Source organism: Lissotriton vulgaris, chromosome 2_1 (assembly GCF_964263255.1).
Source record: "Lissotriton vulgaris chromosome 2_1, aLisVul1.2, whole genome shotgun sequence".
Lineage (NCBI taxonomy): Eukaryota > Metazoa > Chordata > Amphibia > Caudata > Salamandridae > Lissotriton > Lissotriton vulgaris.
This window is the reverse complement of record NC_141687.1, coordinates 1,637,352,618-1,637,378,287: the sequence shown is the minus strand read 5'-3', so window position 1 is coordinate 1,637,378,287 and position 25,670 is coordinate 1,637,352,618. Positions and strand designations below refer to the sequence as shown.

At 44.5% G+C, this 25,670-nt stretch overlaps 1 protein-coding gene across 2 annotated transcripts in view; it reads left to right on the top strand.

Moving 5' to 3' along the window:
* PTPRU (protein tyrosine phosphatase receptor type U) overlaps nucleotides 1-25,670 on the top strand; it is an 816,311-nt gene that overhangs the window by 379,152 nt on the left and 411,489 nt on the right. For both annotated transcript variants that reach the window (XM_086957511.1, XM_086957512.1), the window contains exons 3-4: nucleotides 1,702-1,973; nucleotides 13,589-13,670. In XM_086957511.1, coding sequence (XP_086813637.1) covers nucleotides 1,702-1,973; nucleotides 13,589-13,670 — 354 coding nt within the window. The remainder of the gene's footprint in view (nucleotides 1-1,701; nucleotides 1,974-13,588; nucleotides 13,671-25,670) is intronic.

Genomic DNA, 25,670 nt, shown 5'->3' with positions numbered 1-25,670 from the left:
CACAAATAAATGCAAGTCCAAATAAATATGTAGGTTAAAAATAAAAATGTGTAACTAAAATACCAACTCTTACAGTTTCAGGAAGCTCATCAGTCCTGATGATGATCTAAAGCTATATAGATCGAAACGCCGTCGACATACCCAAGGATTTTTTACTCTTTCTATTGTATATAATTGTTTTTTAACCTTGTTGTTGTTGTGTGACAGTTTGTTCACTTTGTTCACTTTTGTCACGTCCTGCACCGTACTATTCACCTGAGCACCTGAAATACAGTATAAGTATTTATGTATACTCTATAAAAAAGAAAAGATCAAAATAAATAATTTTTCTACCTATACCTACAGTCCTTGCTCCCTAGCGTTTATTAAATACTCGCTACCCAGACCTTTCCTCAAGGACCTAATCAGGCCAAACACTGAACCATTGTGACTTAAAAGCATTATTCCACCCCAGGTTCTACTAAGTGGGGTTCCCTTGTTTACTAAAAGCATTCGGTCACAGAGCAAATGTTAGTCTGACATGTTGATTCTGCGGATTTGATAGTTTCACGTGAAAATGTAGGACCTGATTCACAATCTAATTTACATTCCTAAATCTACATCCACGTCAGCTTAGTAACAGAGTCCTACATTCTTTTAGGAACGTGGTCTTCAAACCTTTTAATGGCGCACCCCATAGTGGGGAAAAAAAGTTGTGCCCCCCCACGCCCACTCCCGAGAATTTTCCACAATGATTCTATTAAATTGGCAATGTTTGAATATGTCTACACTTACTTAAGCATTTCATTTAAATTCTGTTACCGTTTTAAAATGCAAACAAATGCATGATTGCCAAACCTACTATTCTGGTCAGGGATGCCTTACTAATGTGTAAAGGTATCCACTTTGTGATTATTAGAACTGGGGGTGGGGTTTCTGGAGAATATTTGGAGTCCCTTCCTTTTTTACACATACTCCCTGCTAGGATATATATGACAAATGATGTGAGTGATGGCCCATTATAGAGCAGATTACTGCCACTCATTTTTTCTTCTTAAAACAAAGCATGTGTCATTTGGCCAAAGGCCACCCGACCCCCCCAGTTTGAAGACCCCCTGCTCTAGGAAAAGTCCTAGACTGTGTTGAGTTCACCTAAGGGTGACTTAAAATGCTCAAGTGTTCCCTGAGCTTCATGTGGTTGGCGTCAAACCTCCAGTTGGTGCCAACGGTGTTCTAGAGTTTGGCCCTTGAACTCCCAGAGATCTGTCTTCTTCTTCCATCCTCTTAAAGATTGCCGGTTCATTAGTTGAGTTCAAAAAGGTCCTAGTGAGGAGCTGACTCCTATTGGTTTTCAGGATCTTTTGTACAGTAGTCTTTGTGGATGCAGTAAACGTTCTAATTCTTACATTTGCAAGGTACTCACAGAAGGATACCCTTCTCTTGTAAAGCCATTTATTCCTATGATATATTGCCCAAATAAAGACTGTTACTGCAGAGATTTGCATCCCATGCAAGGGGTGGGGTGTGGGCAGGTAAAGGCATGGTGCCCCCTCACATTATGGGAATGCCCACAATTATGCAAGTTTTTGACATTCACAAATCTCGGTTTCATAGACTCTTTTTTTTCTTGCTGATGATTCAGATTGAAATGCATGCTGTGTACTTATGTCTCATACAGGAGTAATGACCTTTGCTTTTTCCTCTCCCTCCTGCCTTGTTTAGGTTCCTACCTGATGGTGAACTCTTCCCAGCATGCACCGGGCCAGCGGGCGCACATCCTCTTCCAGACCCTCAGTGAGAATGACACCCACTGCTTGCAGTTCAGCTACTTCATGTACAGCCGGGATGGGCACAGTCCTGGCGCCCTCAACATCTACGTCAAGGTCAACGGTGGCCCGTTGGGCAGTGCTGTCTGGAATGTGTCTGGGTCCCATGGGCGGCAGTGGCACCAGGCGGAACTGGCCATCAGCACTTTCTGGCCGAATGAGTACCAGGTACATAGCATGACACCATGGGTGAAGGATGGTGTGACTAGCAAAAGAGACTGAGAAACTATGGGTCGGATGTATGTACATTAGATTCACTAAAAGTGGTTGTAATTACTTCCCTTGACATTTAGCAAACCCAACAGTATTTTGCATACCGGTCTATTTACTAGCAGGTCAGTTCACAAAATATCGAATTGCTTGGGTCCCAATCCAACCTACCACATGAAACTTAGTGAGGTAGAGCTCAAAATGCACACCACCACGATTTGCTGCCATCACTGGGTTGGTTGTTTACTAGGGTCAGCAAACCACCTTATCTGTGACTGCTTTTAAATGAAGCAGTCTTTTTTTTAAAAAAACGCAGCCCCTTTTTCTTGAAGGCCCTAAACTCTGCCTTTTTCAAATTGCGATTACTTCTAATTTCCTAAACCCATGTTACGGAATCGCTAAATGGGTTTACTACATTCAAAAAGCAAATTTTCCTGTTGCAAACCCTGCGATTTATAGAATATAGAATTTAGAACTGTAGAACAGATGTTAGTACATCTGTTCCTATGATTCTTTGTAGACAAATTGTATATAAAAACAAAATATTAAATACCTGAACACCGTAATCTGACGTTAATGCTTTATCTAAGAAGACAAAAAGCGCGAGCCTTCGAAGAGACTAGAAAGGGGAGACTTTAGTGGTGCAATTGACCAGAATATTGGAGCCATCGAAAGAGGAAACACCTTTCTTTGGATCTCGCACCCTTGTAGTATCAGAAGAATTTATATCGCACAGCCATTAATATTGATTACGGGTGTTTCAAAACAATCTTTTGGTGCTTCCTTATGTTGATAAACAGGGATTATTAAAACCGCCACACGTGGCTTAATTTGCTAATATCATTTGATAAATTGATCAGATAACGGGAACTAGATATCCGGTCATAAGGATTACAGTTGTCACCCCTAACGTTTTCTAAACTAACCATTTGTGATCTGCACAATGAACCTCTGCGTGTGGGTAGAGCTCTATATGGCCCAGCTTCTATCGTGGCGATATTCCGCTCTTAAGCAAATGTCACTTTAAGTCTTTTGATTCCTTTTCCGGAATTTATAGCTTGCCTTCACATACAGCCTTGCCTTCTAAAAGACTTTTTAAGCTGGTAGCAAATTTGAAAGCACAATTCACCGTGACACATTTTCCTAGTTTGCTGCTTTTTTTGTTTCTTTATGGTTCTGCTAAGTCTTTGGCTTAACCAGGCGAGCCTAACTCTGTCTGTGCAAAATGCACTCCATGTTGGTGTTGCAAAAAGCCTCTACGTCCAGGCCTTTTAGAGAGACGCACATCTGCTCAAGGTAGTGGGAGATTTCGAGGGACAGAGACCTAGCGTTGCGGGTTCTTGCCTGAAAGAGGGGGTGGTGGAGTCAACGTTGAAGGTGTATTCCTCATTGGGTTATTCAGGTGCCTGTAATTGCTACTGAAGGATAAATATGGTGCCCCCATGGCAGCATATTTTGTAATCTTCTGACAAGCCAAAGTGCCCCGCTGCTGCCATGCACAGTGATTGCTTTGCCAGCAGATGGCAGAACTGAGACAATCACTGTTCTTGTTTTATTCGTTGGTTATAGTCATAGTGGACCCAGAAAGGAGGCACCATGGACTGAGCTGTAGAAAACATGCTCTTTACCCAGATTGCTTAGCTACCTGTAACATATCCGCATGGTTAGTAAACTCATAAAATTGCTTTTTGAGGAAATAAGTACAGCTGGATGTAATATGGCTATATACCTGCAGATGACTCTTTCTGAAAATGCTCGTAGCATTACTGATGGTTTTTACTGAATGATAAAAGCACCCCATCCATGCTATGTTAATGTGCCTTGTGGGTGCCTATGTGAATATCTACACCTGAATATTATCTCACAAAGTATCGTGTCTTAAATGTCCTTTACAAAAATATCACCTCTTTGCAGTTAATAATAGAAGCTCAACACCCAATGGTGAAATATTTTTGTAAACAATGCGTAGGCCATTTTTTTATGTTGGGCGATATGTTGGCTAGCAATAATCTGATTTAGATTTCTAGCTGCAGATTTTTTACGTTTGAATTTCCAAGGTGTTAGACTGAATCTGTAAACTTTTGCATGAGCAATACCCCTGTGCACTGCCGAGTGGCTCCGTTCGGCTCCACATGGCTGCGTCGTTGGCGCTGTATATGACATTGCAGTCACCTATAAAGGCACCACCGAGGCGCGCTGACGTCAGTTATTTTTTTCTGTGCCAGTGAGCGCTGATCCGGAGAAGATCTACCCCTGTGTCTCTTTTTGGCAGACTTTTTTCTTTTTTTTCTGGTCAAAATTATTGTTTATTTTCAAATAACAAGTGAATAACAATCAAATACAATATACAGGGTGGCATTATCCTCAGGCCAGTGACGTGGTTATTTCCAGTGTTACAGTGATCATCCATTGAGAAGTCGAGATATCCGAGTCGAAACAATGTTCACAATAAATCCCCGCCCAGCCAGTCGTATATCGCCTCCCCCCCACCAATCCCCCACCCCATAATAACAAAAATAAAAGTACTGTAGTACATTTGGGAATAGATTGAGTTCATAAGTAGCTCATATCCTCCACAGACTGGTACAATCAAAATTGAAACAAGTGGAGCACCCTCGTTCTGGCGGGACAGGCACATAGAGGTAAACCCTTGGAAAGATATGATACCAGTGGGCTCCAAATATACTCAAAAGTTTTGTAGGAGTCTGCCAGGACATCCGCCAGGCATTCTATCGTTATTGCCTTCCATAGCCTGGCATGCCATTGGGTCAGCGAGGGGGGCCTCCACATTTTCCATGCCTCTGCCATTGCCATTTTGGTCGCTCCGAAGAAGCCACATAATGGATTTGTCCCCATGTGTTTGTTTTTGCAGAGAATCATTCCGTAGGCCCAAGAGTGCAAACTCTGGCTCCTCTGGCAGATGGTATCCTAAAATTTCTTAACGTTGCCTGAGTATCTCTGACCAGACGGGTCGGATCGTGGGACAATCCCACCAGATATGTTGAAAATCATCCAATAGCCCATAACCCCTCGAACAACGGTCTGACGTCTGGGGAAATATTTTCTTCAGTTCAGCAGGATAAAGAAATGAATCAAATAATAGTTTATAATGCGCCTCCTGAAGCCCCATGGAATGGTTGAACTTGGGGATATCCCTCACCACCCCTGCCCATTGAGCTTCCGTAATGGAGCCATCTAGAATTCTCTCCCAGTGGTCTTTATAGCAGGGCCAGGGTGTGTGCAAAGTATCCAACAATAGGTTGTATAGAAAGGAGATAGTGCCCTTTGTACCGCTACTGCACTTCACAAACTTCTCAAGGGGTGTGAGCTCTCTTGTGGCTGCTCCTCGCATGTTCGGGTGAGATATCCAGTGTACTGGTAGCGTTCTCTGCAGGGGAGAGGAAAGTCCCGGGCGTAGTTTTCAAAAGTTCATACATCCCAATTATGAAATAGGTCTGAGACCGTTAAGCACCCCCCTCCTTCCATGCCTCAAAGGGGCCAAGTTGCAGCATGGGTGGGAATGCCCGGCTGAAATGTATAGGGGTAAGTGGAGAAGGGAGGTTAGTTAGCCCTTCAGCCCCAGTGAACGTGTCCCACACACGAAGAGTGGTGCACGTGCGTGTGCTCAAGTAAGTGTTCAGCAGACGTTCCGCTTTAGGCTTCCATAATCCGTCCCAAATGTACTTCCACATAACTGCCCTATCTATATGGAGCCAGTGCTTGTCTGACTCTTGGGCTGACCATTCTGGGATCACCCGCAACTGTGCCGCTTTATAGTATAAATTAAAATCTGGTAATGCCAAGTCTCCCTTAGCTTCCACAATCGCAGCACCTTGTAAGAGAGTCGTGCCCTCTCTCCTTGCCATATAAACTGTGTTATCCTAGTACGCAAGTTTGAGAAGAAGCTGCTCTCCACTTCGATTGGAAGCCCTTGGAACAGATAGAGCAGTCTGGGAAGGACTGACATTTTAATGGCGTGTATCCTCCCTAACCAGGATAGATTTAGGGGCGCAGACTTTTTTCAATGTTTTGTCGAAGATTTAATATTGTGTGCCAAGGGAATGTCCTCTAGGAAGATAGGGTTTAAGCCGTGTGGTGCCTGTCACCGCACCATGTCAGTTACCGACCTGCACCTTGTGTGTATATGGTGTCTCGAGCGTGACAATGACACAAAGTCAGGCTCGGACTGCCAGGGCCATGGCGCCGAAGGCTTTGAGGGAGAGGTACCTAAAGCTGCTTGCGGCCCTGCAGTCGAGGTCATCTAGCATAACTCCTAGGAGGTCTGGTCCCAATCCAGGTAAAGAATTTCACAGGACCGCTCCAGGAGCCCTAAGTCCTGTTCATCACACTCTAGGTCCTTGGGACACTCAGGGAAGAAGCTCAAGAAGAAGAAGTCTAAACTTACTTCAACTTCACCTCGTCCATCGAGGATTGACTATGCAAGTGAGGAACATTGACGTTCCAGGCACGGTTCTACAGAGCCGTTGCCAGGTCAGACCCCATGCATCCCCTCGTTTACAGGAGGCGGAGCGACTTCTGCTCAAATTAAAGAGTTTTACGAGGTCATGCGCCGAGTATTTGAGTGGGTGACCCATCCGGTGCACCTTCAAGCCCGGGGGGCCGGAGGAGGCCTCATCAGGTTCTGCTCCAACTGCGGGTCCCATGGATCCGATCCCATATACAGATCAGCGCTGGTTGTGCCAACATAACCTTCTCCATGGCAGGTCTTGACGTTGAAGGTCTCGATACCGCAAATGTCTGCACCATCCCAAGTCTTATCCCTGATAACGCAGTCGGAATGGCATCAATTCCAGCACCGATGAATCCAAGTGGCTCTGGGTCATCTCCTGAGCATTTTGAGGAACATGCAGGCATAGGGGAGGAGTGGGAGCGGTCACTGGACCCTTTAGAACACCAACTATACACCCCTGGTGAGGATTTAGACTGGGATGAGGAACTAGCAGAGGCAAGTGGACTGGACACTTCTCCAAACACTGGTATGCTCTCTCCACATTCCATGGCTACAGAGGAGGGAGCGTCTTATGCAATGGGGGTGAAGACGGCATTAGACGTCCTGGGCCTGAAACTGCCTTTGGTGCAGGTCAAGACTAACCTCTTGACTGAAGTGCTTCAGTCTTGGGCTTCCTTATCTGATTCCCTTTAGTCCTGTGGTACACATAGTACGGCCTGCGGGCTGCCAGCGGCCCGGCAGTCCTTCATTGGTGGCCCGCGGGCCTTGCCTTAACGTTTCTAAGTTTCCAGTGAGGCCGGCAGTAAACACAGAAGATAACCGCAGGAGCATAGGTAGTGAATACTTATTAAATGCGTATTCACTACGCATGCTCCTACTGCCAGCCTCTGCGACGTCATACAAAGCACCATCGGAAAGCTTTCCAAAAGGCCCTTTAAAAGTCAGCTGTAAGCACTTTTACAGTTGTTTTAAAGGGCCTTTTGGGAAGCTTCCTGTTTCCTGTTGCCGATGACGTCCTCTTCTTCCGCAGCAGCTTCATCTTCGAGTCAATATCCCTGAACAGTAGATGTAAGCACATTCAGAATTTTAACAATTGCACCTGGAGAGAGAGAGAGAGACACAGAGAGAGAGACAGATGGAGACAAACAGTCACAGATAGACAGAAACGCAGAGAGAGAGGCAGACAGACAGACAGAGACAAAGACAGTTAGAGACAGATAGATAGAGATAGAGACAGATAGAGCTAGAGACAGACAGATAGAGATAGAGACTGATAGAGACAGTGACAGATAGAGAAGAGACAGATAGAGAAGAGACAGATAGAGACGAGACAGATAGAGACGAGACAGATAGAGACGAGACAGATAGAGACGAGACAGATAGAGACGAGACCGATAGAGACAGATAGACATAGATAGAGACAGAGATGGATAGAGATAGAGACAGAGAGAAGTAGATAGAGACAGAGGAGAGAGAGAGAGAAGGAGAGAGATAGAGATATAGAGATATAGATGTGTGTATGCCGGGTCTGGTGGCTCAGTAGACTAATGAGTCCTCTGCAGGGGCCTGCCTTCGACCTCATGGTCACAGGTTTTATTTTTTTTACTCTAGCCCCACCCCCACTAACCCCGCCCACACCGGTGTGGCACTTGGCCACAAACCACGCTGTAAATTTGTCCCCGAGAGAAAGTTTGTGAGTAACCATGCTTTAGTCCTTGAATGAAGGACTGACGGATGTCCTTCTAGGCACTTGGTCCAAGCTTAGCATAGGGACTCCTGTAAATAGGACAATAGCTTACCACCATGAACATTGCCAGAGGGATTCTAGCTTCCTTGGCCAATAGCCCACCCCTGAGAGTTTCGTGGTCCAAGCCTCAACATCCCATGGCGCTTTTCTGCCGCTCCCCCGAATAGGGAAACCAAGAGGTGGAACGCATTTGGGAAGAAGATGTTTTCTTCCACCAGTCTAGCATTGCGGTCGGTGAACACTGCATGCCTTTTGGGCCATTTCTCCCTTACCCTAAGGGAGATGGTTGCGCAAGTGCAGCCACAGGTCCCATAGGAGGCCCGGTCATTCCTCTCCCAAGCAGAAATGCAGCAAAGTTCACCATTAGGTGTGGCCTGTATATGACTGACTTACTGGGCTGAGCGGTTTCACTGATCGTGACCTTGTTGCACCACACCTGGCTGAAAACATCTGGCTTTGTGGGGGATGTCCAGGTCAACCCTTTGATGGGACTCATCTCTTCGGAGAGAAGGCAGACTCAGCGCTGGAGCACATCTAGGACTCAGGCTGACCTAGTCCTTATGCCTCTTCGTGACACAACACACCCAGTCTGCCTTTCTCACCTTTCATTGCTATGGAAGTGGCTTTTAGCTGCGCCAGCCATACCCCAATCTCCATCCTACGCAGGCTTCTCATGTTGTGCAAGGACGTGTACACGGTGCATTCCGATCACGTGGGAATGTTAGCCAGAAGTAATCTGCCACAAACTCGACATCTGCAGTCTCAAAGCCTTCATAGTTTGGTTCTGCAAGACCATGGGAGCCCAGTTGGAGGGAGAATCTAACATCATCTCCGCCACTGGCAGTTCATACCATCGAGCAAATGGGTCTTGCGGATCATTCGGAGGGGATATGCCCTCCCTTTTCAATCTTTCCCCCCCCTTTGCTGCCATCTCACGGACAGTTGGTGGAGGATCATCTTATCTTGCTCCGAGAGGAAGTTACACTCTCCTAGCCAAGGGGGCTATAGAAAGGGTTCCGATAACAGAAGTAGGCAGTAGTTGTTGTTCCTGCTACTTTCTGATACCCAAAAAGAACAAAGGTCTCCGTCCTATTCTAGACCTCCGAGTCTTCAATCTCTTCATCAAAAAGGAGAAATTCAAGATGCTAATTTTGGCTCAGGTCTTGTCTGCCCTAGACCAAGAAGATTGGCTGATAGCATTGGACTTGCAGGATGCATATTTTCACATCCCCATCCTGCTAGCACACAGGCGTTGCCTGCAGTTTAAGGTAGGTCATGAGCACATTGAGTTCACGGTGCTCCCCTTTGGCCTTACCAGCACCCCTCAGGTGTTCACCAAGGTGATGGGAGTGGTGGCAGCTCATCTGCGTAGGTTGGGTGTTTCAGTTTTCCCCTACCTGGACGAATGGCTGTTGAAGGCAGACTCGCACCCAGACTGTTTTTTCCCACCTCCAGACTACTGCGGACCTTCAGCATTTTCTTTGGTTCACTATAAACATGCCGAAGTCACGCCTGACTCCTTCTCAAACGCTCCCTTTCATCTGAGCTGTTCTGGACAAAGTGCAGTTTCGAGCTTATCCTCCCGAGCAGGAAGTCCACGTTATTCAGGTTATGATACCAATGTTTTAGCCTCTACCCTAGATTTTAGTGAGAATGACTTTGAGGCTGCTGGGCCTCATGTTGGTAAATCATGCCAGATGGCATATGCAGGCTCTGCAGTGGTATTCGAAGTTACAGTGGGCGCAGCATCAGGGGAATATCTCCAATGTGGCCAGATCTCGGAGGGAACTGCAAGGATCTGCATTTGGGGTTAACAAACCGTGATTGAATCAGAGGCAGACCCTCTCCCTTCCACAACCAAATCTCACAGTAGTGACAGATGCATCTCTTCTGGGTTAGGGTGGTCTTCTGGGAGAGTTGGAGATCAGAGGACTCTGGTCCGCAACAGAATTCAGACTCCACAGCTACCTGTTGAAGCTCCGGGCGATCCGACTATCATTGAAAGTATTTCTTTCCTCAGTAAAGGAGAAGTTAGTGTAAGTGTTCATGGGCAACACCACTACCTTGTGGTATTGCAACAAGGAGGGCAGGATGGGGTTGTGGACCCTTTGTCAAGAGGCTCTGCATTTCTGGACATTTCTGGAACAGCATGGCATAACCATGGTGGTTCTACACTTGTCAGGTTCTTTGAATGTCAGGGTAGACTAACTCAGCTGTTGATGTCTAGCAGATCACAAATAGCATCCCCACTCGGAGGTGGCGTAGGTCTCTTTCAGCAGTGTGGAAAACCTTGGTTAGATCTGTTCTCCTTAGATAATGTGCAATGTCAGCAGTTCTGCGTGTTGGAGTTTCCAAGGTGGCTATCGCTTGGCGATGTTTTTCATCACGAGTGGGGCTCAGGTCTCTTGTATGCCTTTCCGACTCTACCACTCCTGCCCAGAGTTTTCAAGAAGATCAGGAGTGGAGTGATCATTCTGAAAATTATATTTAGGCCACAATATTTAATTCAGGGACATTTTTGTTGCAGATATTCTGATATCAGATTTGCCAGCTCACAAGATGCCACAGTGTGTAACACGATATAGGCTCCTTGACACAGTCTCACGGTGAGAAGCCAATATCACATAGTGGCATGGAAAACAAACTGGAAACCACTGCAAAGAGTGGATTTCCAGCTTGTTGGTGGCTTTTGAAAGCCGATGTCAATTAAGGGGTGTGAAAACATCCCATGATCTCAGCACCAGTCAGAGCAAGTGCCTTTTTTTATTTTTTGAAGACGAGGTTTGCTGGGGTAATGGGGCAGAAGTGCTAATAATGTAGTTCTCTGCACGAGGGCCTCCACCCTCCAAGGTCATGCCCCCGCCTCACAAGGTGAAATTGTTTTTTTTTTAGTTGGCAGGTCTTTGACATACCGTCCAGGTCACTTACCAGTGCTCCTTGCTCCCTGGCACTGGTCTGTGTCTGTCCTCTGGTTGGTTCCAAAGGCGGGGTTCTCCCATCACTCTTCACTTTCACCATGGTCTGTACCGCTCGCCTCTGCTGTTTTATCTGTCAAATTAGGTTATTCCGTTTAGGTTTGATGTTTCCTTGAGGTTATCTCCAGGCTACATCTTTTTTAAATGTTTTTTTTTATTTATTTGACTTCTGTGCAGACATAAACATAAGACAACTTATATTGTAGTTTCGTGTCTTACAATCCGTTACAGGATATGTATCCACCCATGGCCACTTTACATATGGCAAACAACATATCACATTGCATCATGCAGAACTATAAATGAATAACATACAGTGTTCACTTGACCCACAAAAGCACTGGTTTATAAAATGATTGATTAGAGGTTGGCTTTTTGGTCTTGAAACAGTTAAGGGCGGTGTTTACAATATTAGTAAAGATTGTGACAGTTTCCTGATACAGAATACTTGCACCGTGTATTACCTTCACAACCAAACCCGTGCAGGGGCGGCGACCCTAGTCTATTCCAAGTCAGAACAGCAGATAGTGTACATTTGGTGTTTAAGGGATTAGTGATCTATGCTGGGCTGCCAGTACCAGGCTCTTCTTATTTAAGCCAGGATACAAAGGGTTCACAGATGTCTTTAGGGCGAGAAGCCGTGGGCTTCAGGGCTCAGAAATCGGCAAGCTGCTCGTGGCCGTAAAGAATGTCCTGTATCCAAAATCCTAGTGTATGGCTACTCTACGCTGTGAAAGTAAGATCATCATTTCACTAACCAGCGCTTCTCTGGCGGGGCTTCCTGAACCCACCCAAGAAGAGCCACGAGTGGCGTGTAGTCAAGTGTAGTCCTCTTGACTTCCCCAATGGTGACATATACCTCCTCCCAGATCTAGCTATCGCAGGACAGACCCACGCCAGGTGTAGGACTTCCAACATCTAGAGTCCTGCTGCAATCCTAGCTTGTGTAGCTGTGAGGGGGTGCAGTACACTCTATGAAGGAACTTGAAGTGAATTAGTCTCAGTTTATAGGCTGGTGCTACATCTTGATTGTGAACCAGTGCGTACTTTACCTATTCACGCATTGCACCTCTGATCGTGAATTATGTTGTGTGCATCATACCTTGAAAGATACATTGACATAGATATGTTTTTCTTTTGGATGATGGAATGTGTAGGTATAAGATTTGCGCAGTCATACTGGGGTTGTGAAAATTTCCAGAGTTTGGAGCATGGATCTTTATGGGGGTTTATCCTATGACAATTTCCAGATTTCGATAGCCTTTTTACAGAAGTCAGTTCTTCCTTTGGGATTTCTTGCCCCTGCTCATGGAGTCACCGAAGCTGCAATGATATAGGATTTGCAGATTTGTTTTAGCTTTAGCTGTGATGACATGTCTCCAAACACTACAAAGACGGGATTATTTGTAGAACAGCATTGGTGTGGTACTTGGACCCATTCAGTATTGGTGAGTGTGCTATAGAATATTTATGTTTTCGCAAACTACCTCTTAGGCCTTGTGGAACAGGCACAGCTGGACAGATTTTCGTTAAGAAAAGTGGCCTGTGCTTTCCGAGGGAGCCAATCTTGCCCGTTGAGGCTCGCATTTGCCTTTTGGGAGTTGACGAGTACACCTCTTAAAGTGCATCCATTTTGACTTGTAGTGGTGGATGGTGTACACTAAAGTGTGCCCTCCATTTTGGTAGTCTTTTAAGTTAAGAGTATTTGCAACCAGGTTACTTAGGTGGACGCAATTTAAGATTTTCCATGTTATTTCATTATGTGTCTAACTGCGACCATTCCTAGCTTTTTCTTTATGGGTCTTGAACTTCCTGGGGTGACGTGGCCTGCTGGTGTATCTGGACATTTTCTCAGTAGCCAGAATATTCAAGGGAAACATGACAGCATCATTTAATCACAAAGTAGATATCTCTGACATATGACTGACTCAATGCAATGACTATTGGACATAACAAGCGTCGCCATGTTAGACTGTTGCACAGAGAGTCACCTGAATCTCGCACAACATACATTTCTGTCCTAGTTGGCCGCCATATTGGACATCTTATGATCTCTGCTGGCTGTTCTAAGTAGGCAATACCCAAGCTAATGATGTCATCCGAAATAAAAATTGCACACTAGGTGTCCTCTCTGGTTCTGATTTGATCATTTCCACATACAATATAGAATGGCACACATTTGTGGGGGACGATCTATCGATGCCCAAAGAATGCTTTTGTGGGAAGATGGATTTTGTAGGACATGGTAGTTGTTGGATAACATTAGTCTGGTGCTGAATATTTTGTGCCGCCTTCACTGTTGCATTAAAAAGATTATGTTGACAAAGATTTGAAGTAATATAAATTTGATGCACAACTTTGTGTTCAACCCCCTACCCAGGTGCTTTTTGAAGCCATGGTGTCCAGCAGTCGGAAAGGCTATTTTGGGCTCGATGACATCTTGCTTTTGAACTACCCCTGTTGTAAGTATTGTACACGTTTTTAATATGTGTGTTATATTCTTCAATTCTTTATGCTCACAATAGTTTATTTCTAACTCTTTTTTGTGTGCAAACAATGCACTATTAATATCTGTGTTGTACCTGCTCTGTTGTGAGTGATGCGTCTGAGGAATGTACTTGGGTCCTGGGGACGTAAATGGTTGCTCTGTAAAATACTGTTGTTCACCACTGGCCTGAAAGGGCCACCAACACTACTGCACTCCAACTGAATAACTCCTTTACTCTCTTTGCGCACTTGACTCTCCGCGGGTAGCGAGGCCGAGCAGCCAAAGATTACTCTAGGATGCGTCTGGTAAAGTGTTTCACACTAAATAACACACAATAGCCTTAAGCTAAAGCTTCAAAGCAGAACAGGGTTTTATTTACAGTTAATTAAACAGAGCAGTTAAAATTAATTTGATTTAATTTTGTAAAGCTCTTGAATGCCCAGAAGTGTCTTGGCACTGCTCTTGCCTAATCGTTCATAAACTAAGAGGGGAGGGGCGATTGACTAAAGGGCCTCTTGTGTCAATAGCCAGGTCGTTATTAATTTCCGAAAAGCAAAGAAATCAGAACATTTTCTTATATTAATTGGCAGGCCATTCCATAACTTGGCGGCTCTTAGCAAAATGCTCCTGCCACCGCAAGTTGCACGCTTTGTTCTTGGAGGTGTTCGTAGCATCCCATCCGAAGAACTGAGCTTCTCTATGGAGACTACCAGACAAATTACGAGCGAAAATAGCTCGGTCCAAAGTTGTGCAGTGCTTTAAAAGTAATGCAGAAAGTTTTAAAATCCAAAAGTCTGGCTATAGGGAGGCAATGCAATTTAAGCCTGGGCCGCTGACTTATGTTTGGGGATTATTGTTAGGAGTCGAGCCGTAGCGTTTTGCAGCATTTAAAGTTTTTGCAGAGACTTTTTTCGGATGCCGATTAAAAGGGAGTTTCCATAGTCAGTCTTGGCAAGAAATTGAGTGGTGTCTACTTTTTTTTTTAAGGTAATGGGGGATGTAAGGAGTAATCTTCCTTATTATTTTCAGTGTATAAAATAATGAAGATGTGAGTAAATTTACTTGATGTTCAAAGTTGAGTTTATCATCAAAGATAACTCCTAAATTCCTTCCTTTCTGTACTGGTGTTGGTAAAGGTCCCATATTCTGTGGCCACCAAATTGGTAACCAGAGGAATTTATCTTTCCCGAACAGTAAGACCTCTGTTTTCCCCGCATTTAGCTGTAAGCAGTTTGCTTGCATCCATTGATCTTTTTGGGTCATGCAGGAGTTGAACCTATATGCAACTTTCACATGATCTTTAAAGATTGATACCACAATTTGGGAGTCGTCGGCGTAGGACACCACAGAGAAACCCAAGGTCTTTATCAATTTAACCAGAGGGGCCACATACAGGTTGAAAAGGGTGAGGCTCAAGATCCCTGGGGTACCCTATGAGGCAAGTAAAATTGCTTTGAGGTAAATTCACCCATTGCTACATGGTTTGTTCTGTTTGTTAGAGAGGCTTTTTAGTAGCTTCAGAGCTGCACCTCTTATTTCCAGCCCTGCCAATCAGTCAATCAGGATGGTATGGTTGACCGTGTCAATGGCCTCCATTATCCATGTCTTATCCTAGTTCTTCTGAAGCAGATAGCAGAGCTGGGCTGTATGCCTTCCTAAATCCGTATTGGGAGGGATCCAGTACATGATTGCAGTTGATGTGTGACATGAGTTCATTATTGAGAGTTTATTTTCAGCAGTTTAGCCAGAAAGGGGAGTCCGGATTCAGGCCTATAGCTACTAGGTTCCTGAGGGTCGAGATCGATTTTTTCTAACCAGGAAGGATTGATTCTAACTTTCATTGAAAGTGGATATATCCTGTGCTAATAACTTTATTAAGGATTTTTTTCAACTGGGCTCCAAAATCCTAGGCGATAAGTGTACAATGTTTGGAGGGTAAGGATCTAGTGGGGATCCTGAATTGATCAACTTAAACAGTTTCGGAACCTGCTCCTCTTTCAATGGTGTGAACCTATTCAGAATTGTGTTTGATGGTGGTGAACTATTCATTTCGGATTTTAGTCCTTCTTGATGATTTAAAGTAAAAGAGTCGAAGACCTCTGTTACTTTCTTTTGAAAAACGTTTGCCAGAGTGCCAGAGAAGGTACTATTACCAATGTTGCCAACTGAAAGATGGTCATCTATGATACTTTTTTTTACTGTGCTAAAAAGTTCTTCAGCTGAGGTTTCTGCTTGGTGAATTTTATCTGTAAAATACTTTCTTTTTTCTCTTTGTATGAGTTTTTTTATTCTGCAATTGTTATTTTGTAAACCTCTCTGTCATGAAGATCATATTTGGATCTCCACACTCGCTCCTGCTTTCTGCATAACTTTTTCTGAGACCCCAAGCACTCAGAAAACCAGGGGTCAGAGGGGGTACTGCGATGATTTTGTGCACCTTTCCAGGTGCTGGAGTGTCCATAGCCTTTTCTACCCATATTGTGTACCTCTGTGGGGCTGTCTCAGCGTCTTGGTTAGGATCTTCACTAATTATAGGTAATTAATTTAGCATGGTCTGCGGTGTCAATTCTTCCCCATGCTATGATTTTCTGGGTACATGAAGGTGCATCTACCACTGATTTTTGTGGCTGTGGCAAAACGATTGAGAAAAACACAGCCTTATGGTCTGACCACACCAAAGGAAGAATGTTTGTTAGTTTCAGATGCGAGTTATTCGAAAAAATCCCATCCAATGTATGTCCCGCTAACTGAGTGGGACCCTCAGCTCTTTAGTGCAGCCCTAGGGTTTCCATGATCTCCACCAGTTGGATGGTATCACTGTCCTCTAGATTATCTAGATGAAAGTTGAAATCACCCAACACTAAATAACCTGAAATAGTGATGCTTTGCTCTATCAGTGTACTTATCTTTGATAGAAAAGATTCCCTTGGCCCCGGAGGGTGATACAGTAATGTTCCTCTCAAAGAGTAATTTTTGGTTAACTCGATTTAGAAGGAAACGTTTTTGCAAATTGCGTCATTTGTTCCTGATATGTATTTGATGACCATTTGGTCCTGGGTGAGGATGGCTAGCCCACCTCCTCAGCTTTCTATCAACCTGCGACATTTTGTATCCTAATGGTATAGCTTGGATTAAATCTGGGCCTGAGGTTTCATTCGGGTTTTTGTGGTCAATATTATGTTTATTTAATGGGTATCAACGAAGAGCGCAAATTCCAATTAGGACAGTTCACCGTAGAGGTAAGTAGATGACTTCACTTCCCCATGGCAACAATTTAGGGAGGGGTGGGGGTAGTAAAGTTTGGTAGATGGCAATTCTCTCTCTTAATTTCTCTTGGTAAAGATGTTACGTCAGAGCAGATGACAAGGGAAGAGCGCTTTCACTTTTGAGCAAGAAGAATTGATAAATACAGGGCACGAGTCGGGGTACCACGCGGGTGGACGGCATCCCCCCACTTATTTTCGAGGGTTTTCCAGGGTGGACGCCGTCCACCCTGCTCAATCACAAAGCCGTCCACCATTTACAATGAAAACCGCGTCCACCCTTACAAAATAGGTGCGCGCGGGTGGATGGCTGAAATCGGAAGGTTCTCGGACTGCCGCAGGACACCACGCCGGTCACCACGCCCCTTCACCTACCAGGTTCGCCGTTGCAACCAATGGATGGACGCCGTATTTCAACAGGTTTTTGCCTTTCGAACGTCACTTTCGGTCGTGACGTCACTTTCGGTCTGTGAGAGTCCCCCCACTTCTAGGTTGCTGCCTTTCGTGACGTCACTTCCGGTCGTGATGTCACTTCCTGTATGCGAGCGTCCCCCCACTTCTTCATTTAGGACTTGTGCCCTGGATAAATATGAAAAAAACTGAACAAAATGAGTGTTAAATATGATGCAGTTTGTCACTTGGCTGAATGCTTCCAAAGTGTTGAGGCTGTACCAAAAAAAGAGTTTGTATATACGTTGGCTATTAGAGCTTTGTTTAAATATAGGATGTATGTAGGGCCGATCGACCAGAGCTGACGGTACTAGCTGTCGCATACCATATGTCTTTATCTTGAGAAATATCCAACCTGTGGCTGCCCCCAGTCTGATAGACTACCAGGTGTAGTGATCTCCAGAGCTCAAAGCTGATGGTAACGTAAAATAACATGCATATTTGTAAAGCACACCTTCACTCAGAAGGGTATCTTGGCACTGAATAACAATTGTTTGTCACCCAACTCAATGGTACTAATTTGATGGACCTTAGAAGGATGAATGGCTGAGTGGACCTCCAGTATTTGAACGTGTGACCATGAGGTCAAACACAGATCCCTACAGTGGACACATAAGTCCACTAAGCCACCAGACCCTAGGAGCAGGAGTGGACTTTTGGCATCCTGGCATTTCCTTGGTAGGCTGCAAGCTAGGTGGCTGCTTTCAGGACCTGATGGGCTGTCCAGTCCTGAAAGTGCTTAGCTAATATATTTGAAAAAACTGTGCTTTAATGTGCACCACCTGGACCTATTTTTAGTAAATGTTTTTGTGGGAGGACACCTTTTACGTACAGTCTACAGAGCTAGGTTTACTAGTTATATTAGTGCACACAATCAATTTTAACGCTGATTTAAAAAATATATATATATCCAGGTCTGATCTTTGTTTCCAGTCCGAGGTAGGTGAAGGGGCGCCTCAAAGTGTTCTCTCGGCTTGCCCTCGAGGGACTGCTATCTCTTGACCACTTCCATAGTGGTTGTCTGGCTGGTATCTCGATTTTGTATATTAAGTAGCACAGCCTTCTTTGCTGTACTCCATTGGAAAGGTTTACTGATTCCTGACAAAAAAAATATATGCAACCCTCATAATGAAGACGTGGTGTCCCCAACTTAGGTGCAGAGAGAAGTGTGTGCATTAAACGCAGGTGCTCTGTATGCTTTACAGTTCCAATATGGCGTATGGATGGCTGCTGCTGTGGGCATGACCATCTACAAGTCCCTCTCATTGTCCTCTGTATTCTCTAGCTGACCTTGCTTTTGGTGTGAAAAGGGGTGTACAGGAAACTTATGGGCCTACTAGCCCTATCTAGATTTTACTATAAGAAGCCCACAAAAGTATTGCTTTTTATATACGATCCCTCCTCGTTTTCCATATATGGGCTTGTTCTTAGAATGTCTGTGTTGGGGGTGAAATCCACATCCTGATGCTTTCCAGGTCTGCTCCATCAGCTCTCCAGGGTAAACATTCTGTGAGTCAGCTTCTCTTCACACCGCACAATATCTCAGCGCCCAAACTTTGAATGTAATTTCTAACCTGGCTGGTGCTGGTCTTGGGTTCATTAACATCAAACACACAAAAAGTAACAGGAGGAATGTTTGCAATTTATCTAACCACTGGCAATTGTATGGGTTAGCATTCCAACCCATTTTTCTTTTGACCACTGTACATCCTCAGTTTAGACCCAGTTTAAATGCAGGATGAAATCTGGCTTCTGTTGTGATGTAAGTCTGGTCCGGGTGTAGTAATCGCACACACGTGTTCCCATCCGCAGAGCATCGTCCGTTAGAAGGCAAATGCAACCTCACACCTCTGCCAACCATTTAGTTATTATTTATTTAAGAAATCTACATAACATGGACCTAGCCACAGAGGCAACAGATGGCTTCAGAAGTAACAGAAAACAAAGAGCAAAAATTCAGATTTTTGTCTGGGAGTGGGCACTGTAACAATATTTAAAGAAATGGCCAAGTCTGGCTTGCTAGGTGGAGACTGAAAAGGTGGGTTTTAGGGCCTTTCGAAACAACAGCAGGTTGAGAATACGTATTAGATTAGCGGAGAGTTAGTTCCAGTTTTTTGGTGGTTGGCATGAGAATACTTGTTTTATTGTCTTTTGCGGTTGGGAATCTCCAACCGGAGGCATTTTGGACTGGCATGGATGCACTCACTGAATAAATGATGAAAATTCTGTTTTTTGTTGAATTTAGTTTTAGGGAAAATGAACTCATCCAGTCCAGTCAGTTTTCTAGAATGGATTTTCAAGGCTATAAAGTCAGATATGTAATATACTTTAAATTATTTTGTATCTTCTGCAAACCGGTGTATCAGGATCCTTCTTCTTTGTATCATCTGACCGAGCCGTTTCCACATAGAGATTGAATAGTGAAGGGGAAATGATGGTACTTCTGAGGTAGAAAACTGTGTTAACTGTCTTACTCTTACGAAGTCTACGATATGAATCAGTAAACTAGAAAGCTTTTAGAAAAAACGGCGTTGCCTATTAATTACCCTTCTTATCTTAATGCAAAAACATTGGTCACTTTTAACAAAATCTTTGTGCGCCTACACTCACTGGGTTAATCTTTTGAGTTTTATCTCCATGTTTCAATTCAAAACAACATTACATTAAATACTAATGATTTAAATATAGAAATGATTGTGAACACAATCAAAATAAACAAATAATGTGATTTATAAACAATGTTCATTCAAGTTCATTATGCTTTATAAAAACCATGCAAGTTCAGTACGGTCATTAAGCCCCATTGGTTGCAGAGAATTTAATCTCTTTATCCAGAAATATTCCACTTGTAGTAACTGCTTGTGTGGATCAATATCGACTCTTTGTTTTATTGAAAGAGATAAGCCCTGCTTCTCTAGACATCTCAAATAACATATAATTATGGAGGCTATGTAATTCATTATAAACCCTGTTTTATACACCCGTCCGCATCCAGAGCGGTTAAATGACAAGGACGTGAACCATTATATCAGGCTCTCCGAGGGCGTAATAGATCATGTGTCCATCAGGGCGCAATACGTAAACACGTAATCCCAGAAAGCTTTTTGAATCCAATACGCGGGTTTACTTTGACCGCAGAACTGTGAATCGTTACATGGAGATGAAACTCAAAAAGATTAACCTGGTGAGTGTAGGCGCACAAAGATTTTGTTAAGCGTGGCCAAAGTTTTTTTTATTAAGATAAGAAGGGTAATCTAATAGGCATTGCCGTTTTTTCTAAAAGCTTTCTAGTTTACTGATTCATACCGTAGACTTCGTGAGAGAAAGACAGTTAACACAGTTCACTCATGGGCGCATTAAACCTTAGTTGAAGACCCGCTCTGAATATATTCGACGTATGATTTCTCATTGAAGCAGCTTTGAAATACATAATTGAATGATGTAAGGAACCATAGGTTCCAAAGAGAAGTGCACTTATCCTAACGGAATGGGGAACTCCTAAACCGATCATCGCTAAATTAGACAGTTCTAGTACTACCAGCAGGCGTACGTAAGTGTTTCCTGTTGTATGGAGACTATCAACTGCTATTTGGAGAGTTGGTGTTTCATGCTGAATTTAGGTCGGAATCCTGGTTGATGTGGATTTAAGAGGTCCTTGTGGGAGATGTGAGGCAGTAATTGCAGATACTGATTTTGATTGTTTATAGAAAGGGAATTTGGAGGCCAGACTTGCGTCTAGGAACTCCACTGGGTCTCGGTTATGCTTTTTGAGTAGTAGATCTGGCCAGATGTTCGTGCTGATGGGGCAGTTCCTTCTTCTAAAGAGGCATTTTATTTTTTGACTATTAGTTGCTTGAGCAAAACGTTTTAGCACCTTTGGTCATCCACCAACAAGGAGGTGTTAGTTGGTGCCATAATATTATGTCTTGGGTGTCAGTTTTTTTTAGGATGACTGGTGTTTAATGCTGGTATGTGGAATTTTCAGGTTGGCTTTTCTATTTCGGTTTGTATTTTTTCATTTTTAAGATTATGTGGTCCTGAGCATTGGCTGATTGTGTTTAATTGTTTGGAGGAATACTCTGGGTCTATGTGAAGCTTTCTGAATCTGTTTCTTAAAGTAATTGGTTTTAATAGCAATACACGTATTCCCTGCAGTATTTTTTGTCATATTTTCACCACCTCTAGAGTTTCAGGAGTTTGCATCTTGTGCTAGGTTTTTGCAAGTTCCCTGCTGTTTCTTTTGTAGCTCTTTTGTACAGCAGGAATCTGCGTGTTTTTCTTTTTTTGATTTTAGAGATGGGGTCTAATTTGTTGAGCGTGTTTATTTATGATGAATTGCAGAGGTTGGTAATATTTTAAGTTGATAGTGACATGTTCTCATATTGTGCCAAGGATTTTAAATAGTCTGAGAGTTGCAGATTAGAGATGTTATTTAAAGGTCTTCTCCAACGTTTTACTGGCTTAGGTTGACCCAAATGTAAAGATCTGAAAGTAAGTGTTATAAATTGGGACTGCACAGTGGTCCATCCTGTCGAGGAGCAAGGGTTATTCTGAGCTCGTGAGCATATTAGTTGAATAACAATAAGTGATCGGGATGAGGAGGTCATTGAAGAACTTGAGGAAGGCGAGACTGTGTCCTGGGGACATCAGATGATGCGCAAACCAATGGTTTTCTTGCATGTCAGGTTGTCTGTTCCTAGCAGGATTTCAAGAGTTGTATGATTGAGATCTGTGTGTGTACATTTCAGGCTGATTTATGTATGACTGTGATGCACACTCATGCCCTGTGTGTTCTTTCTTTTTTTTTTTTTTTTAAACCTTTATTCATAAAAGGAGATACATGCGCAGGCCCACAACCATCATGGCCGGCCGCAAAAACAGTCAATGAAACAGGAGAGACTAGAGCAAATCAGTAAACAGGATATATCGAAGTATATAAGGAGTGGTTGTGGGGCTCACTAACAGGATATGAGGTTTTCATTGTAAAAGTTTAGAAGAGAAGTGTGGGCTGCAACAACAAGGACGTCACACCTTAAAGGATAGAAGCACCAAGGAGACGAAAGGGATTTACCCCGAGTACTATCGGAGATAGGCAATGACAAAAGCATCTATGCAATCTGGGCAGCCACGGCGATGATATTGGAGAATAAACCATGTTACAATAATCCACATTTCTAAAATCACCCCAGAGAGCCTACCCCCCAAGAACAGAAAAACAGAGGCTCATCAAAAAGCCGGAAAAAGAAAGAAAGGTGCGAGACCAAGAGACAGCCAACCCTACTAAAGAGGAAGGAACCCTCCCAAAGACGGAAAAGAGCAATAGGGACCATAGAACAAAACAAACTAAAATAACAAACCCCCCCCACACCCGCCACCCTGCACCCCTGTAATGGCTACGGCCTAACCCACTAACAGCGTGCCTGTCGCTCCGAAACTGCCCCACAGAAGGGAAAATATAAGAAGAAGCGGAGGAGGAGAAAAAACAAACAAGCCCCTGGACACCTGGCACCCCCCACCAGCGGCGACCCCCCCATAGCACAATCCTCATCAAGCAATAATAAACAGTCAGCAATATTACGGGGAGGACAGTCACCATGAAACCCTCCCCCCCCCCTCCTACCCCGAGCCCGGTGAGGGATTTGGTGCAGTCTCGGCAAAACTAAACGGAGCAACCACAGGGAAATAGAAGTCAACCCTGCAAGCCTCACGAGGAGATCCATTACCAAAGGCATATCAGTTGTAAACAAAGGGAGCGTCTCAAATGGTCCGAAGCAGTGGCAAGGGGCAAATAAACCTCAAAGTCAAAGTCAGCCCTGACCAGTGCGAATCCGTTCCGGAGCACATCCCGACCAAGCCACATCCGACCAGAGGCAGCCAAAGCGTCCGTGGCAGACCAGGGCATTGAAGATGGAACAAAGTCCGGTCACAAAATGGCGGCATCCCTCATGCAGACGGGCCAAAACAAAGGAAAATGGCGAGCCCCGTAGACGGGACCCTGAGACTCGGCGATGAAGTGCAGGACAGCCAGCGACGATACACCGTCGGATAGGAGATGTAGAGGGAAGACCGTGTACTGTAGTGGATGAGGAAAAAGTGAGGCCGACTCTCAGAGAAACAAAGTCGGGCTGCCGCACGGGCCCCTTGAGATGGCGGGTCAATTTACTAGACTGGACCGCAGATTTCTGTGCAGGCGCTGTAGCGTCTGTGGCCGGTCTCGAGCAGAGATCATCCAGTTTCGCCGCCAGGGAGACACATGCGTCGGTAAATTGCGAGCGGAGCGCCCCAATCGCCGCCATTACGGATCTCAATGAATGTGCGCCATCCACCCCCTCCATCCCGGGGTCCAGAGGACGGAGGGGGACACAATCTCCAGCCCACATCGCCGGGCTCCGGGTACACATTTGGCGATAGTAACAACACGGGCGCCCCAGACTAGCAAACTCAGCACACACACCGGCCGTGGGTGCAGCTTGTCAGCCCCCGGGACGGGAAACGAGGGTCAGGCACACAACCCACAGTCACGGTGCAGGAGGATCACAGCACAGTACAGTGTCTCTACTCCGGCATCATCCATCAACGAGGACAAGGGACTCAAAAGTGGAAAAAAAAATTCAGACCTGGAAGACCGGCCACAATCGCGGTCCCACAGCCGATGTTGATCAGGTCCCTCTCGGGTATTTCAAAAATCGAGGTCCTGGCGGCAGCCCGGGAGTAGGCCAAAAATGGAACACAACATAACTTTGTCGCTGAAGTGAACAGAAAATCCGGGAAAGCACCGTTGGCATCATGCAACCTTCATACATCCAGGCTCAGGGCGTGGGTAGAGGATAGACAACAGGATAGACGGGCCGCCGGTGGAGGTCGGCGGAGCCGGGAGCTTATGCGGCCATCTTGGTTCACGGCGTAGCTCCTCCCTCCCTGTGTGTTCTTTCTTGGTGCACAATATTTTGAACAGGGTGTCAAATGAGACTGGTGGGATGTGGAAAACCAAGTCTCCATCCTAAAAATCAGTTTAAGAGTTATTATGAGGTCAGTGATCAAAGGTGGATGTGCTTGAGCAGAATTAATTAATAAGTATGAATTGTATGTTAATGTTTAGGGTTGCAGTGTTATGTTGCTGTAGGTAAGTTTTTATTTGAATTAGGTTTATTTTTAGGACAGCCTCGAATGGATTCTGAGACCTGGGTTTTTGTGTTGGTAAATATGTGGAGGGGGTTTCCTAAGAGTTTGGATTTGCGCATTAGTTACAATATGGCTGCTGTGCGGTACGAGGGAATGCGGTGAAAGGAAGAGAATCAAAAAGGCAAAAGAGGAAAAGTAAAGGTGTTCCATCTTAAGACAATTTACAGCTACAGAAAAATATAAGGAAAATAAAACTTTTCTCCTTTACAAACCTGCTTCAGAGCCATATCTGTTTTATGGAATATTGTATCATTAATAAATGGTTTGATTGGCTGCCTTCATATATCCTAAGGACCTAATGTGGATACTACTGTCAATCCCAGCAAAGAGCATAATACACTGCCCGAACAGTAATTGTATGATTAGGCAGTATGGCAAGTAGTTCAATTCCTCTGCCGTCCTCCAATCCTAAACACTATGTTTAATGCCTGCCTCTCTCCCCTGCTTATGCTTCAAAGATCAGACCACTAATCCATTTATAGGACTGCGAATACCATCAGCACTAGCATAATCCCATGTATGATCACACAAAGCCAAGCTGAGGGTGGCGCAGGGAGGAACCGCAGGACATCTGGAGCCTGTGGATTTTCATGGGGGATAGAATCACTCCGTATTTAATTAAACTCACGGCCCGTAATATCATTAGGCCCACCACAGTCCATCTGGCCACCTATAAAATGTTGAGAGGGTGGGAGCTGGTTGATGGTCAGCGGTTTAGAAGCGATCTCCCCGGTGAGTGATTTATTTTTCTTTCCATGTAAGAAGCAAATTCGAGATGAGTCAGCCTTTTTGGGGGATCTACTTGTGCCTACCATAGGCTGTGCTTTCTGTAATGGAACTGTACACAAAATAAGGATATATCAAGGGTACCTATGAATAAAAGAGGGGCAGATTTATCATTCTTTCATGCAGTGTAATGCAGCAACACACATTGCTGTCCTGTGCTGTGTGAAAGGGAAAGGGCAGGAATGCACCGTATTTACCATTCTATGACACGTTCCTGTCCTATCCTAGCGCTGGCACACTTTCGGCTACTCGTCATTTTGCAAGGATGCCTGCGTTGTAGACAGGATTTTTTT